This window comes from Scyliorhinus torazame, chromosome 9 (genome assembly GCF_047496885.1).
Source record: "Scyliorhinus torazame isolate Kashiwa2021f chromosome 9, sScyTor2.1, whole genome shotgun sequence".
In the NCBI taxonomy this organism is placed as follows: Eukaryota; Metazoa; Chordata; class Chondrichthyes; order Carcharhiniformes; family Scyliorhinidae; genus Scyliorhinus; species Scyliorhinus torazame.
Window position 1 is genome coordinate 58656840 of NC_092715.1, and position 17408 is coordinate 58674247.

At 46.6% G+C, this 17408-nt stretch overlaps 1 protein-coding gene across 1 annotated transcript in view; it reads left to right on the forward strand.

Annotated features, from left to right (window-relative positions):
* slc30a5 (solute carrier family 30 member 5) overlaps positions 1 to 17408 on the forward strand; it is a 65074-nt gene that overhangs the window by 19364 nt on the left and 28302 nt on the right. The window contains exons 4-5 of the mRNA XM_072515969.1: positions 3145 to 3230; positions 8706 to 8793. Of these exons, the coding sequence (XP_072372070.1) occupies positions 3145 to 3230; positions 8706 to 8793 (174 nt within the window). The remainder of the gene's footprint in view (positions 1 to 3144; positions 3231 to 8705; positions 8794 to 17408) is intronic.

The following is a 17408-nucleotide window of genomic DNA, read 5'->3' on the forward strand; positions in this document are numbered from 1 at the left end:
GGGTGGAGGTGTGGACCTTGGGTAGGGTGCTCTTCCCAAGAGCCGGTGCAGACTTGATGGGCCGAATGGCCTCCTTCTGCACTGTAAATTCTATGAAAAAGAAAATAAATATCTCATCATACTCTAAATACCAGATATTTATCTTCTCATTTTGTTATGTTATTATACAGCCTACTGTTCACATTTTTTGCAGGATTTACATGTTCTCCAAACTTGTCTAGGTCATGACAATCTTAAGCCCTGGAGTTTAAGGTTATGTTAGGATAACTCAATCCTATTTCAAGAACAATCCTTCTTGTTTGCGTGTTTGGTATGTTACAACCTTTCGGGCCTGGCGGCTTGCAGAAATCTGTTTTTAAGGACTGTTACCTCATTAGTGCATAAATCTGATGTTTGGACACCAACACCTAAGGGCAACCTGAGATATACACAAGTTAATGGAAGTGTGGGAATTAAATGTGGTCTGGTTGGTTATAGGGGCTGGTTTAGCACAGTGGGCTAAATAGCTGGCTTGTAATGCAGAACAATGCCAGCAGTGCGGGTTCAATTCCCGTACAGGCCTCCCAAACAGGCGCCGGAATGTGGCGAGTAGGGGCTTTTCACAGTAACTTCATTGAAGCCTACTCGTGACAATAAGCGATTATTATTATTATTATTATTATTATTATTATTATTATTATTATTATTATTGTCTACAAGTTAAAAGTGGTCTATGCACTTATCCAGCCCACAAGGACAAAAAGCTTGAACAGTTGTGGTTCAGCATGTCTCCTATCATTCCATTTTTATTCTAAGATGTAAAGGTTTCAACGCTGGCTGTGTATAAATGTCGCAGAATGAAGCTCCACTGCAGATACTTGAGCACTTAATTCAGATGTTACTTCAGTGCTGCACGTTTGGAGGTGGCATCTTTCATATAAGGTAGCACGTGGTTAGCACTGTTGCTTCACCGCGCCAGGGTCCCAGGTTCGATTCCTGGCTTGGGTCACTGTATGTGCGGAGTCTGCACGTTCTCCCTATGTCTGTGTAGGTTTCCTCCGGGTGCTTCGGTTTCCTCCCACAATTCCCGAAAGACATGCTCTTAAGTAATTTGGACATTCTGAATTCTCCCTCCGTGCACCCGAACAGGTGCGGAATGTGGCGACTAGGGGATTTTCACAGTAACTTAATTGCAGTGTTGATGTAAGCCTACTTGTGACAATAAAGATTATTAATATTAAAAGTTCCCCTCAACATTCAGATGGATGTAAAAGGTTACCATGGGACTATTCAAAGAGTAGTGAGGCATTCTCAGGTTCAAGCCACTATCGCAAGCCATACAAGTGAAAACAGGTATTGGTTCATGTCAGTATTTTAGTGGTAACATTTAGTTCTGGGCAGTTTGTTGTGAGACGGTAAGATAACTAAAATGCTGAGTTTTAGAAATTGCCAGAACACCTAAAAGAAAATGGCAGTTTAAAAGGTTACCTATGTTTGTTTAATGGAGTCAGAAGAGAAGAGATGAAACCATGAAACAACAGATGGGCTTACTTACCACAAGAACTGCAGACATGATGTCTCCATTGCTTGCAAAGAAGTGCAGTTAGAGTGGTATTGTGCTTTGGGACATATTAGTTTAAAAGCAATCGGTGAACCTTAAAATACTCTTAACATGGAGTGAAGCTTAAGAAGGTTCTCTGGTTTCAATTTCTCTGTTTGCTGAGAGAGATGGGGGTGGGGGTTTGATGCAATTTCCACCTCGTGTGGTTTGCAGCTCACCAGGAAGCTTCTGGGCAGTTAAGGCTCAGAGAGGAGATGGGGACTGTTAAAGCTCGGTGCAGCAGGGAGACTGGTTTCTGGAGAAACCTAGGGGCAGTTCCAGCTTAGTGGATCTAGTGGCCTGTGAGCCAGGCATTAGAGCTAGGAGTGCAGCTTTGTGGAATGCAGTCTCCAGAAGAGAGATTGAAGCATGGGATGATTTTTGAGATAATTCAGAGGCTAGATCTTTGAACGTGAAGAGTTGAAATCCCTTTTGAGGGAGGCCTTATAATGACCGTTGTCACTGATGTCCTGGTGAGTTGCTGAGAAATCTGGGATTTGTCTTGGTCACACCTGCCATTTACTGTGCAGTGCGGTGTGTTTGACCACAGGTTTGCCTATTAATTCAGATTTACCTCATAATTCTGAATGTTAGAGTATAAGATAGATGTTGTAAATTGTTTTACTTTTCAGAATTTGTGTGGTAAAGTTCGTTTTGTTTATTTAAAACCTTGGAGTCTAGTGGTTTTATTCTCCCAGTGGGTACTAGATTTTAAACTTTGTCTACTTAAAGCAAAAAGTTACTGCTCCCTAGCCAGATTGTCGCCTTTGTTGTTTCTGGAGCCTTGCAAATGCTCCAGTGTATCTCCAAATATCAAAACAGTAACTACATGTTAAAAATAATCTACTGGATCAACCTCAGCATGCTGTGTGCTATATCAACACATGTTTTATTTGTTTTTCCACAATTATTTGCATGCATTGTATATGCAACATACTATGTCCACACGGTATACTGACAGTTTATTGAAATCTTCCTCATTATGGACAATATCTCACATTTGGCATCTTCAAATTTTGATATCGCCTCTATGCTTGTTTGCAAACTATGTACATTGAAAACCCTTCAAAATAATCGTTAACAGTGATGATGTTCTATAAGAATACTCGATATCGCAAAAAATATTTCTCAATATTTTTTAAACAAGCTTCCCGTTGCAGTGTCTTTTTGGCTTTTAAAAGCTGCTCTTGCTCAATAAATCTAAGTTATAATTCAACTTTAGTAACATCATTTTCGAAAGGTGTCAAAAATGTTTTCCACATGAGACGGCCTGAGACGCAAGTCAAATTTTGATTTAGCTTTAGCAAGATTCAAATACTTTCCACCTGAGGCAAGCCTCAAAGTTTAACCTTTTTAAAACTCTGACCTGCCAAGTTCTGGTTGTTAAATTAACTACGCGTGACTTTCTGTCAAAGAGCTGATGCAGTACAAATTCTACCTGCTCTCCATTTAAGAAATATTAATTTCATTGGTTTATATAGTCGTCATTAATCAGTAAAATTTACTTTTATATGGACTGAGCTAAACGAAAATATTTCTGAAATGTGTGATTTTGCTTTTTGCAGTGGGTCAAGATTGGCAAACATGCAGTTGGTGGCTGTATTATTTTGCTGTTATGGTTCTTTGGACTCACTCTTTGTGGACCATTGAGGTAATTTTCTTTGAAATGATTTACTGAAAATATTTAACTTTTGTAATGCAATAATTATGCTGAGTGTGATGGAAGACGCTCCACTTGCCTGATGAGTGCAGCTCCAACAACACTCAAGAAGCTCAACACCATCTAGGGCAAAACAACCCATTTGATTGACACCCCTACGCCACTGAAAACGTTCACTCCCTCCACTGGCGCATTGTGGCTGCGCTGTATAACCACGACAGGATGTACTGCAGCAACTCACAAAGGCTCCTTTGCCCCCCCCCCCCCCCCCCCCCCCCCCCTGTATAGTGGGGTTACATTAGCAGGACATGAGTATGACAGAAACCAAGTTAATAGATTGGAGAAAAGTGGATTTTTAGGGGCTAAGAATAGAACATGGGAAAAATACAATGGGCAACAATACTGGCAAACACTAATGTAGATCAACATTGGGAAACATTTAAAACTCTATTCAACAGAGTAGTAATAATGATGTTTAATAATATTTTATTTAAGAAGCATGTTTGTAGCCCAAAGGCTGAATTGCGCTGTGGCTTGCATCGAAGTAAAAATTATCTGACACCCATGTAACAAAAATAGACAAACAAATTGAGCAGACATTAAGGAAGTAGGAAGTGGGATATTACAAGGAGTATTGAATTAAATTATATCAAAATTACAAAGCAAAACACTATTCCTACATTACAGGAATTGAAGTACATAGAGATTAGATCATTTAAGTATATTGAGGTCCATGGGTAGCGCAGTAGGTTAGCACTGATGCCTCACGGCGCCGAGGTCCCAGGTTCAATCCCAGCTCTGGGTCATTGTCCGTGTGCAGTTTGCACATTCTCCCCGTGTTTGCGCGGATTTCACCCCCACAACCCAAAGATGTACAGGGTAGGTGGATTGGCTACACTAAATTGCTCCTTAATTGGAAAAAATGAATTGATCACTCTTAAATATATATTTTTTAAGTATATTGAGGACCTGAACCATGTAAGGAAGAAGGCTTACATCAATACCTTTCATCTTACTGGGTTGAATTGCTTTGAGTCTTGAGTTGCCTTGATTGCTGTGGGCGTGGTGGTGTTAATCAGTATTGAAGTTTGTTAGATTGCCTAAGGGCTTTTCTGACCTTAGTCCAAATAATAACACTTGTTTGTAGAATTCCAAACTTTTACAACATGAAGGGTGTTGTCATATGGCTCGTACTGAGGGCCGAAGATCATTCTCAACACGCTTCAGTTTTCTTCTGATTTGGGCAATTTGTGCACGTTTAAGGCCAGGGTGCCAGACAGGCACAGCATATTCAATGAAGGGATGGCAACACATCACAGACAGTGTCGTCCGAAATAGATGAGTGCAGAAAAAATAGATTCCGTAAAAGGAAAGAACAAACTAAACTTTGTTAAATTTTAGAGTATCCAATTCTCTTTTTTTTTTTCCAAATAAGGTGCAATTTAGCGTGGCCAATCCACCTAGCCTGCACATCTTTGGGTTGTGAGGGCAAGGTCCACACAAACATGCGAAGAATGTGCAAACCACACGGACAGTGACCCGGGGCTGGGATTGAACCTGGGACCTTGGCGCCGTGAGGCAGCAGTGCTAACCACTGCACCACCGTGCCACCCAGGAACAAACTAAACTCCAATGAGACTCCATGGATGACTAAAGATGTAAGGGAACAAAAGAAGTAAGGAAAGAGCTATAACATAGATTTACGATCAGGGGCAGGAGGTTTAGAGAGGATGTGAGGAAAAGCCTTTTCATCCAGAGGGTGGTGGGAGTCTGGAACTCGCTGCCTGAAAGGGTGGGGGAGGAAAAGAACCTCAGACCATTTTAGAAGTATTTAGATGTGCTTTTGTGATGCCAAGGCATACATGAGTCAAGTGATGGAAATAGAATACTTAGGTGGTTGTTTTTGAACAGCACAGACACGATAGGCCGAAGGGTGTTTTCTGTGCTGTAGAGTGAGCTAAAAAGAGCATGGAGTCTTTCACAGCAATGAGAGAGGAGCAGCAGGGGCCGTTCACAGCGCGTGAGAGGAGCGTCATAGGCAACTCGCAACACGCACGGGAGAGGAGCGCCGGGGGCAACTCGCAGCACGTGCGAGAGAGGAGCGCCGGGGCGGCTCACAGCACGCACAAGAGAGGAGCGCCGGGGCGGCTCACAGCAAGCACGAGAGAGGAGCGCCGGGGCGGCTCACAGCACGCACGGGAGAGGAGTGCCGGGGCGGCTCACAGCACGCACGAGAGAGGAGTGCCGGGGGTGGCTCACAGCACGCACGAGAAGAGAGGAGCGTCAGAGGCAACTCGCAGCACGCACGAGAGAGGAGCGCCGGGGGCGGCTCACAGCACGCACGAGAGAGGAGCGCCGGGGCGGCTCACAGCACGCACGAGAGAGGAGCGCCGGGGGCGGCTCACAGCACGCACGAGAAGAGAGGAGCGTCAGAGGCAACTCGCAGCACACACGAGAGAGGAGCGCCAGGGGCGGCTCACAGCACGCACGAGAGAGGAGCGCCAGGGGCGGCTCACAGCACGCACGAGAAGAGAGGAGCGTCAGAGGCAACTCGCAGCACACACGAGAGAGGAGCGCTGGGGGGCGGCTCACAGCACGCACGAGAAGAGAGGAGCGTCAGAGGCAACTCGCAGCACACACGAGAGAGGAGCGCCGGGGGGCGGCTCACAGCACGCACGAGAAGAGAGGAGCGTCAGAGGCAACTCGCAGCACACGCGAGAGAGGAGCGCCGGGGGGCGGCTCACAGCACGCACGAGAGAGGAGCGCCAGGGGCGGCTCACAGCACGCACGAGAGAGGAGCGCCGGGGGCGGCTCACAGCACACACGAGAGAGAAGCGCCGGGGACGGCTCACAGCACACACGAGAGAGGAGTGCCGGGGGCGGCTCACAGCACGCACGAGAAGAGAGGAGCGTCAGAGGCAACTCGCAGCACACACGAGAGAGGAGCGCCGGGGGGCGGCTCACAGCACGCACGAGAAGAGAGGAGCGTCAGAGGCAACTCGCAGCACACACGAGAGAGGAGCGCCGGGGGGCGGCTCACAGCACGCACGAGAAGAGAGGAGCGTCAGAGGCAACTCGCAGCACACGCGAGAGAGGAGCGCCAGGGGCGGCTCACAGCACGCACGGGAGAGGAGTGCCGGGGGAGGCTCACAGCACGCACGAGAAGAGAGGAGCGTCAGAGGCAACTTTCAGCATGCACAAGAGAGGAGCGCCAGGGGCGGCTCACAGCACGCACGAGAGAGGAGCGCCAGGGGCGGCTCACAGCACGCACGAGAGAGGAGCGCCAGGGGCGGCTCACAGCACGCACGAGAAGAGAGGAGCGTCAGAGGCAACTTTCAGCACGCACGAGAGAGGAGCGCCAGGGGCGGCTCACAGCACGCACGAGAGAGGAGCGCCAGGGGCGGCTCACAGCACGCACGAGAGAGGAGCTCCGGGGGCGGCTCACAGCACGCACGAGCGAGGAGCGTCGGAGGCAACTCTCAGCACACACGAGAGAGGAGCGCCGGGGGCGGCTCACAGCACGCACGAGCGGGAGCGTCGGAGGCAACTCTCAGCACACACGAGAGAGGAGCGCCGGGGGCAGCTCACTGCACACACGAGAGAGGAGCGCCGGGGGGGGGGGGAGAGAGACTCGCAGCATGCGCGAGAGAGGAGAAGGGATGAGGAACATATCAGCCATGATCAAATGGCGGAGCAGACTTGATGGGCCGAATGGTCTAATTCTGCTCCTGTATCTTTGTTCTTGATAGTCCACCTGCCTGACATTAGACCCCCGAAACAAGTGCTCTACTAGAAGCTTCAACACGGCAAACAAGCCCCAGGAGTGCAGAGAAAGTGCTTCAAGGACACCGTGAAAGCCTCTTTTTTTTAAAAAAAAGTGTCCCATCCCCACCAAAACCTGGGAATCACTAGACCGATACCACCTGAAATAGAGGGAAAGCATCTGAGAAGGAGCTAAACACCTCTAGTTCCATTGCCAAGAGCAACCTGAAGGCAAGCGTCAAAGAAAAAGGAACACGTGGCAACCTGGTCACCCATCCAACCACTCCTCCAACCAGCATCTGCGCCACCTGTGACAGAGACTGTAGTTCACGCATTGGACTCCGCTGTCACCAGAGAACAGATTTTTAGTGTGGACACAGGTCATCCCCAACTCCAAGGGACTGTCTAAGAAGAAGCACCATGCGAGAACACCAAGCAATTTAGGAGAGAAGTGAAAAAATAATTAGGAAGACAAAGAGAAACCATGAAAATATGTCAAGAAACGTTTAAAAAAATAGTATAATATTTTACCGGTGCATCAATTAAAGAAAGGAAGGCTGGGATGGAACTGGATGGCTATGGAATGGAACAGTACCACATAATGGATAGATGGGAGAAATATTAAAACATTTTGCTTTGGTATTTACCAGGGAGATATAATAAGTGGACATGGCAGTATATGATGAGGTAAGTAGTGAGATAAGTGCATTTAACATAAAACGGGATATATTAAGTAAATTAATCAAATGCCAAAAAAGTTTTTTAAAGAATCTGAGGAAGAAATAGCAGAGGCGTGGATACCCATGTGGAATAATGTTTGAAAAAGGTGTAGTGCTAGAAAACTAACAAATAGTAAATCTGACGTTGTGTCCAAACTCCCATTCTGCAGGTGATCTGTACATGGTAAATGTATTGACAGGTCTGACACTGCTTGGCTTCTGCTCATTCTATTACCTTAACATCTGTCAGGAATGTTCTGGGAATGTGACAAAGAGGTCATCCTTATAGTGACATGGGGGAGAAGCAACCATCATTCATCCTGAGCCATGATTCTGGGCTGCATTCTGAGATCCTGAGCGCTGCAGTGCAGAGCACAAGATTCAAACATGACAGGATTGTACACTTGTTTGTGAGAGAAAGGAGAGTCATTTAGACACTTCCAACAGTAGGATAATAAGGCACGAAGGCATTTAAAAAAGAATCAAGAGGAAGAATACAATTTGTCAATTGGTTTGTATTTCAAGTATGTTTCACTCAATTACTGTGCTTAATTGCCTGGCACAGTCATTTGCAAGATCAAAAGCTCCCACGGGCCATAGTTTGCCCAGGTCTGCTCAGTCATCTTATGCCATGCATCTGTACCTGCCCTAGGAGGATCACCTTGCTTGCAGGTTTTTACAAATGCCTCTTGTTTCGCAAGCACAAGTAAATATGCAAGTGCTGATTTTAGGTTGTCTTGCAATGACCAATGACCCTTTTCCTTCCTGTGGGGGAAACGTCCTTGCTTTCATTCACTGCTTTTCTACGATAATCCAGTTGAATCCATAGACTTTATCCTTTTGTAATATTGTATGAATTTGATCCTGTTCCACTGCTCTGTGGTGCAGTGTATTGGTGCACTGTGATGTGGAACTGCTCTGTTCTGAAGATAATCAAAGCCTTTGAAATAATAAAGATGTGCTCCCTTCTATTTTCTCTTGACAGAACAGTGCTTCTGTTTGAACATAGTGATATTGTTGTCGTTTCACTGCTTGGTGTTTTGTTCACAAGCTCTGATGGAGGCCCAGCAAAGGTACTGTGCATCACTCAGGAATTCTGCGCATATTCTCTTTGAAAAGTATGGAGAATATTGGTCTCAAAAATATTGTCCTTTAGAAAATAAATTCTGTATCTTTTTAGATAAATTTTGCAAGATAAATAGACAATGTTACTGAAACAGTTTTATACTGCATTTATTTTTGCTGAACAACATTTCTGAATGAGGTTAATACTTGGAGATTTTGTTTAAGTTGGTTAAAATTCTGCTTTTATAAACTGAGAAGGGTAGTACATACTAGAAAATGGGTCTTTGAGACCTGGAGTTAATTTTAATTGAGCAAATGTAATTGTGCTGAATTTAATAAACTGTTAAATTAATTACACTAAATTTAAAACACAAAAGTGGAGAACTTTATTCTTGATATATTTGACTAATTTACAGCAGGGATTAAATATTTAAGTCTGAAAAATACATTTTATGAGAGCAACCAAAAAAAATGTCTTGAACATAATTTTAGCTGGCATTTTGAAATATTCCAATATTCTCATGGTGGTTGCCAATAAAGCCTGTTTTCTGAATTGCAAGTTTATCAATGCTTGAAGACAATTGAATAATTTAACTCATGTGAAATGGTTGTGTCTTAACCCTATTTTAGACCTGAGAGAAAAATAAATACCACATTAATCGGTATCTGTCATTGGTATGAACTAATTCTGCACGGTGCACACAATATAAATTCTGTGAATTTATTTGTTTCTACTAAAGCACGTTCGATAATTTCAGTGAATTAACATGCTTTGGCCCGGGGGGGTTGGGGGGGAAGTAAAATAGAATTATGAGAGATTGCCAAATTATTGAAACTTTGAAATTTTATTGGCTGATAGGATGAGCATTTAATGTGTTGGACAAGTTCAATAGTTGTATCTCTGTAATTAGATCATTCTTTAACCACTAATTATCATAATGATCTTGTGTACTATGCTACAATATGAATGCTCAAATTGATTATGATACTATGGTTTGCACTTTAATTAGTTTTCCGTCTAGTAATTCGGAGTGAATAATTATAACCACATATAACGTAATCGGAGAACTATTGTGTGTGAGCAAAGGTTGAGTAATGCATCATCCAAACACTATGTTAATGAATTCCATTTTCTTCATTCCTTCTGGATATTTCAGTATGAAGAGCTCTTTGTTTGATGGAGCCAATTATAAACTGTGTGAATCATCAATTGCAGGTTTAACAGTTATAGTTATTGGGTATGTGTTATTTCTGCAGCAAGATACTTTAGGTTCCTGTTGCGATCTCGATTATAGACAAGTAACATTTTTAAAAAATAAATCTGAAGTCCCAGTTACTTAAAGAAGAAAGCCACACGATTCCATGGTTTACAACAGAGGGATTTTTACTATACAAAAGTCAAACAAAGCCAATACTATCTCAACTCACCACCTACACTCTTAACACCCAGAATCAACAAAACACTAAAGGTTTCAATCAGGCCGCCTCTTTTCCATACCCTAGTGGATACAAGTCTAACCTGAGCAACATTTCCTCATAAGACGACTCTTCCCTTAGTCTAGTAAACCTTCTCTGAACTGTTTCTAATGTATTTACATCCTTAAATAACTCCAATACTGTACGCAGTACTCTTGATGTGGCCTCATGAATGCCTTGAAGCATAACCTACCTACTTTTGTATTTTATTCCCCTCGCAATAAAGGATAACATATTGGTTTTCCTAGTTACCTGCTGTACCTGCATACTAACCTTTTGTGATTCATGCCCTAGGGCACCCAGGTCCCTCTGCATTTGGAAGATCTGCAATCTCTCACCATTTAGTTAATATGCTTATTTATTCTTCCTGTCAAAATGGACAATTTTGCATTTTTTCACCTTAGAAAGGCAGCTCTAATGTCTTTAATAATAGCTTCTAACATTTTTCCTACGACAGATGTTAAGCTAACTGGCCGATAGTTTCCTGCTTTCTGTCTCCCTCCCTTTTTGAATAAAGGAGTTACAGTCAGTATTTTCCAATCTAATGGAACCTTCTGTGAATCTGTGGAATTTTGGAAAATCAAAACCAACATGCCAACTATCCCAACAGCAACAAAATATTGTCGATGCTAGAAATCTGAAATAAAAGCAGAAAATGCTGAAAGAACTCAGCATGTCTGGCAGCAACTGTGGAGAGAGAAACAGCTAATGTTTTGAATCCATATGATTCTTCAGAGCTGAAGAGAAGTAGAAATGTGATGGATGTTATACTCTTGAGGGGTTGGAGCAAATCAGGGATAGGCAGGAGCTGAGAGAAAATTTGATAAAAATGTCATGGACACAAGACAACGGCAATATTAATGTTCGTGTTAAAGTCTAAAGGTACTAATAGTGGCATACAGGTAAAATAGTAGAATGTGTTAATAGCAGAACAAGGGTCAGCGTTCTAGGTGGCCCTGTGGGGCAGGCGGTTGGGAAAAAACATCAAAATGGAGGGGAACGTTTATGGCCGAAAGCTTAAGACCTGAAGGTTGTGAAATGCCTAATTGGAAGATGAGGTGTTATTCCTCAAGTTTGTGTTGGCTTCTACTGGAATGTTAAAGCAGGCCAAGAACGGAAGCGAGGGCATGAAAGCAAGATTGTGAGCAACATCCTGCCGAGTGCTGCGTTTCCCCGCTATCTGTCAAGTTGCACACGTGGATAGCACTGTGGCTTCACAGCGCCAGGGTCCCAGGTTCGATTCCCCACTGGGTCACTGGCTGTGCAGGGTCTGCATGCTCTCCCCGTGTCTGCGTGGGTTTCCTCCCACAGTCCAAAGACGTGCAGGTTAGGTGGATTGGCCATGCTAAATTGCCCTTAGTGTCCAAAAAGGTTGGGAGGGGTTATTGGGTTACGGGGATAGGGTGGAAGTGAGGGCTTAAGTGGGTCGGTGCAGACTCGATGGGCCAAATGGCCTGCTTCTGCACTGTATGTTCTATGTGAGTTGAAATGGTAAGTGACAGGAAGGTCGGAATCATTCTGGTGGACATGGGTGAAGATGTTCCACAAAGCAATCTAAACGCAAACCGGTGGCACAACACTTCATCTTCCGATTTTTGTTTTAAATCTTCTTATTTTTCCACAATGCCCTGCCGCACGGGGTATTCTGTAACTTGTTCTTACATTTGGCTTTCACAGAGAGATGACCCTTGTTCTACTGAGGGCGGCACGGTAGCACAGTGGTTAGCACTGTTGCTTCACAGCGCCTGGTTCCCAGGTTCGATTCCCGGCTTGGGTCACTGTGCGGTGTCTGCACATTCTCCCCGTGTCTGCGTGGGTTTCCTCCAGGTGTTCCAGTTTCCTTCCACAAGTCCCAAATAGAAGTGGTGTGCTGTTAGGTAATTTGGACATTCAGAATTCTCCCTCAGTGTACCCGAACAGGCGCCAGAGTGTGGCGACTAGGGGAGTTTTACAGTAACTTCAATGTAAACCTACTTGTGATAACAGTAAAGATTATTATTAACACGTTCTGTTATCTTACCTTTATGCATCTAGTAGCTTCTTCTTTAGTCTCTAACACTACCATTAACGCTCCCTTTGTCTTGTGCCCATGACACCTTTGTCAAATCTCTCCTGAGCTCCCACCTATCCCTGATCTTTTTAATGTCTTTCTCTCAACACCCCTCCCCCACCCGCCACCAACTGTACAAAATCCATTGTCGTAGACGATGCAGTGGCACAGTGGTTAGCACTGTGCCAGAGACTGGGATTCAATTCTGGCCTGAGGTGACTCTGTGCAGAGTTATTACATTCTCCTCACGTTCTCCCCATGTCTGCGTGCGTTTCCTCCGGGTGCTCCGGTTTCCTCCTACAGTCCAAAGATATGCAGGTTAGGTGGATTGGCTATGCTAAATTGCCCCTTAGTGTCCAAAGGTTAGGTGGGGTTACGGGTAGGGCAGGGACGTGGGGTGCTCTTTTGGAGGGTCGGTGCAAACTCGATGGACCAAATGGCCTCCTTGTGCATGTAGGGATTCTATGATTTCTACCTCTTTTCAGCTCAAGAGTCATGCGGACTCAAAATGTTAACTTTCTCTCACTACGCCGGTGGCGGCCATGCGAGAGTAGGTCGCGAATACGGTAGCTCCCGCCGCAAACTGACTTACGGGCCCTTTTTAGGAGCTTTAGTGGCTCTCCCTCGGTGAAATGCGACGGGGCGAGCAATGCTGGAAAGGTTCCCTGCATCGGTTTATGGAGGGGACCAGAAGTAGGGTTGCGAAGCGAGTGAGTGCCGAGAAGCGGGTGGAACGGGCGCAGGAGCACAAAATGGCGGCCGGCTCGGATCAGGCAGCGTGGGCTGCCTCCACAACAAAGGGGTGAAGTTCAGGCTGCTACATCCGGCGAGGCTTTGGGTCACGTATCAAGACCGGCATTACTACTTCGATACACCGGACGAGGCGTGGACATTTATCAAACAGGAAAAGTTGGACTCGAGCTCAAGGACAGCTACACTTTGATGAAACGCTCTGGTGGGGATGTGTAACATGATGCTGTCCTAACATAAGATTGGGAGTAATGTTAAATGCTTGAGGGGGCTGGGGAGGTGGCTATGTTATGTTGTTTCCCTTTTTGTTCCCTGTTTCTCTGGCCATGCTCTCTGCTTTTGCGGAGCTCAGCCACAGAGGAGGGGAGAGGGGCCCTATACATAGGGCTGCTCTTCAGGCACCTGGAGCCATTTCTCTTATGGGGCCGGGTTAACGCCGGGGTTTGTTTGTTGTTTCACCGGGGGCGGGGGGGGTGGAATTCTTTCGGGGCTGTAAAGGCAGTTAAATTGGGCTTTCCAAGGGAAGAGGGGGACCCAAATAACGAGGCAACGGGATGATCGAAGACCGAGGCGGGAGAGTCCGGGGTCAGCATGGGTCAGCTGACTCACGGAAGCGTAATGGGGGGAGAGTTAGTGTTAAGCTGGTGCTTGACTTGGGGGATTGGGATTGTGGGGCTGCGGGGGGGGGATGCTGCTTTGCTGACAGAAGAGGAGCCAACTTTGGGCAACAGATGGAGAGTCCGGGGGGGGGGGGGGGGCCTCCTGTGGGAGGGTTCGAGTAAGCGGGGGGCGTGGGCTCGTGGCTGGCCAAAAAGGGGGGGTGGCTAGTCGGCAGGGGAGAGGGGGTTAACCCCCTGTCCAGGCTGATCACGTGGAATGGGAGGGGTCTGAATGGGCCGGTCAAGAGGGCTCACGTGTTCTCGCACCTAAAGGGGTTAAAGGCAGACGTAGCCATGCTACAGGAGACTCATTTAAAACTCGCAGATCAAACAAGATTGAGAAAGGGGTGGGTGGGCCAGGTGTTCCATTCGGGGCTGCATTCAAAGACCTGAGGGGTAGCAATTCTGGTCAGTAAACGGGTGGCATTCGAGGCAGGGAGTATTGTGGCTGATAAAGGGGGCAGATACATAATGGTGAGTGGAAAGCTGCAGGGGACCCGGGTGATGTTAGTGAACGTCTACGCCCCGAACTGAGATGACGTGGAATTCATGGGACGCATGCTGGGTAAAATCCCGGACTTAGACTCTCATAATTTGATCATGGGGGGTGACTTTAACACAGTCATTGACCCTGTATTGGACCGGTCAAAGTCCAGGTCAGGAAAGTGACCGGCAGAGGATAAGGAACTGAGTGGTTTCATGGAACAGGTGGGGGGGCGTAGACCCATGGAGATTCGCTCGGCCGAGGGGGAAGGAGTTATCTTTTTGTTTTCTCCCACGTTCACAAAGTTTATTCTCGTATAGATTTTTTTGTTGTGAGCAGGGCGTTAATCCCAAGGGTGGAGGAGACGGAGTACTCGGCCATTGCAGTCTCTGACCATGCTCCGCACTGGGTGGACTTGTGACTTGGTGAAGAGAAAGGGCAGCGCCCACTCTGGAGGCTAGATGTGGGACTGCTAGCGGATGACTAGGTTTGTGGGTGGATAAATAGGAACATCCAAAACTACTTGGAAACAAACGATACGGGAGAGGTAACAGCGACTACGGTTTGCGAGGCTCTGAAGGCAGTTGTCAGAGGGGAGTTAATTTCTATCAGATCCCCTAGGGAGAAGAAAGAAAGAGCGGAGAGAGAGAGGCTAGTAGAGGAGATACTCAGAGTAGACAGGAGCTACGCGGAGACCCCCGAGACGGGGCTACTGAAGGAGCGCCGGAGACTGCAGGTGGAGTTTGATCTGCTGACCACAGGGAAAGCGGTAGCACAGCTGAGGAAGGTAAAAGGGGCAGTCTGTGAGTATGGGTAGAAAGCGAATAGAATGCTGGCGCACCAACTTCGTAGGAGAGAGGCAGCCCGGGAAATTGGGGGAGTTAGGGATAAGGAAGGTAACACGGTCTTGGACCTAGAGGAGGTGAACAAAGTCTTTAAGGAGTTTTATGGCAAACTGTACGAGTCAGAACCCCCGGCGGGAGGGGAAGGGATGAAGCAATTCATGGACCAATTGAGGTTTCCAAAGGTGGAAGAGGATCTGGTGGAGGGACTGGGGGCCCCGATAGAGTTGGAGGAGATTGTTAAGGACCGAGAGATTATGCAGTCGTGCAAGGCCCCAGGGCCGGATGGCTATCCTGTAGAATTCTGCAAGAAATTTTCGGAACTGTTGAGTCCACTCCTGCTAAGGACCTGTAACGAGGCTAAAGAGAGAGGGACCCTCCCCCCAACAATGTCACAGGCCTCGATCTCACTCATTCTCAAACGGAAGAAAAATCTGCTACAATGTGGGTCCTACAGACCAATATCGCTCTTGAACCTAGATGCCAAATTGCTTCCCATCTTCATCCCTAAATCCATCTTTAAGCGGGTGAACAAGATCATTTCGGGATTTGTATGGGCAAATAAGACTCCACGAGTAAAGAGACTGTTTCTAGAGCACGGGGGGGGGGAGAGTGGGGGGGGGTGGCTGGCGCTGCCGAATTTCTGCAGCTACTACTGGGTGGCTAATATAGCCATGATTAGGAAATGGGTATTGGGGGAGGGGTCAACGTGGGAGCGGTTAGTGGCGGCGTCATGCAAAGACACCAGTTTAGGGGCACTCGTAACGGCACCTCTGCCGTTCTCGCCGGCGCGCTACTCCAAGTCCGGTGGTGGCGGCGGCCCTAAGGATCTGGGGTCAGCGGAGAAGGCACAGGAAGGTGAAAGGAGCCTCAGTGTGGACCCCGAGACGCAACAATCACAGATTTGTTCCGGGCAAGATAGACGGAGGGTTCCAAAGCTGGCATAGGGCAGGTATTAAAAGGATGGGGGACCTGTTCATAGACGGGACTTTTCCCAGCTTGAAGGTGCTGGAGGAGAAATTTAATCTGTCCACTGGAAATGCCTTCAGATACCTTCAGGTACGCACGCACCTTTCTAAAAAAAACAGGTGGTGACATTTCCGTTGCTACCCCCACGTTGGATACAGGATAGGGTGGTCTCTGGCACCTGAGTAGGGGCGTGGAAGGTGTCGGACATCTACCAAGAACTACAGGAGGCGGAGGAAGCCCCAGTGGTGGAACTTACGGGCACGTGGGAGGAGGAGCTATGCGGGGAGCTGGATGCGGGCCTGTGGGCGGATGCCCTAAGCAGGGTTAATTCCTCCTCCTCGTGCCAGGCTTAGCTTAATTCAGTTTAAGGTGGCCCATCGGGCACACATGACGGCAGTGAGAATGATCAAGTTCTTTGGGGTTGAGGATAGATGTACGGGAAGCCCAGCGAACCATGTCCATATGTTCTGGGCATGTCCGGCTCTCAAAGGATTCTGGCAGGGATTCGCTAAGGCCAAGATCCTAAACACGCAGGTGGTGCCGAATCCAGAGATAGCGATCTTTGGTGTGTCAGACGATCCGGGGGTTCAGGAAGTGAAAGAGGTCGAGGTTTTGGCCTTTGCCTCCCTGGTAGCCCGGAGACGGATCCTTTTAATGTGGAGAGACTCGAAACCCCCGAGTGTGGAAACCTGGGTTGGAGACATGATTGGGTTTCTCAGTCTTGAGAAAATAAAGTTTGCCTTGAGAGGATCCATAATGGGGTTCTCTCGGAGGTGGCAGCCGTTCCTCGACTTTCTAGGAGAGCATTAAAATGTCAGCAGCAGCAGCAACCCGGGGGGGGAATGTTCACTTACTGCATATTCTTGGGTTTTTCTTTATATAATGTTAACGTTCACCTTGTTTTGTTAAATGATGTTAATGGTTATGTAAAAAATTTTGTTTCGATTTTTAAAAAAATCTGGGGGGGAAATTTTTTTAAAAAAAACTTTCTCTCACTACAGATACTGCCAGTCCGTCTGCTTTTTCCAGCATTTTCCATTTTTATTTTGCATCAACTATCTCGCTAACCTGTTCCCTTAAGATTAGGATGAAGGCTATCAGGACTCGAGGACTTGTCAGCCCACAGCTCCAACAAATTGCTCAATGCAACTTCCCTGTTAATTTTCTGGAGTTGCTCCCTTCCATTTCCTGATTTACAGCTTTTTCTGGGATGGAAGGGAAACCTTGAGATGCTCTGACGTTCATTGCAGTAATGGCTGATCTTCAGCCTCAAATCCATTTTTCCACCAGCTCCCCATGTCCCTTGACTGAGCTGAAAAATCTGTTTCTTAGCCATTTGAACAAGCCATTACAATTTGCTGTCCTGCTAAATTCAAAATTTCTCAAGTTCAGT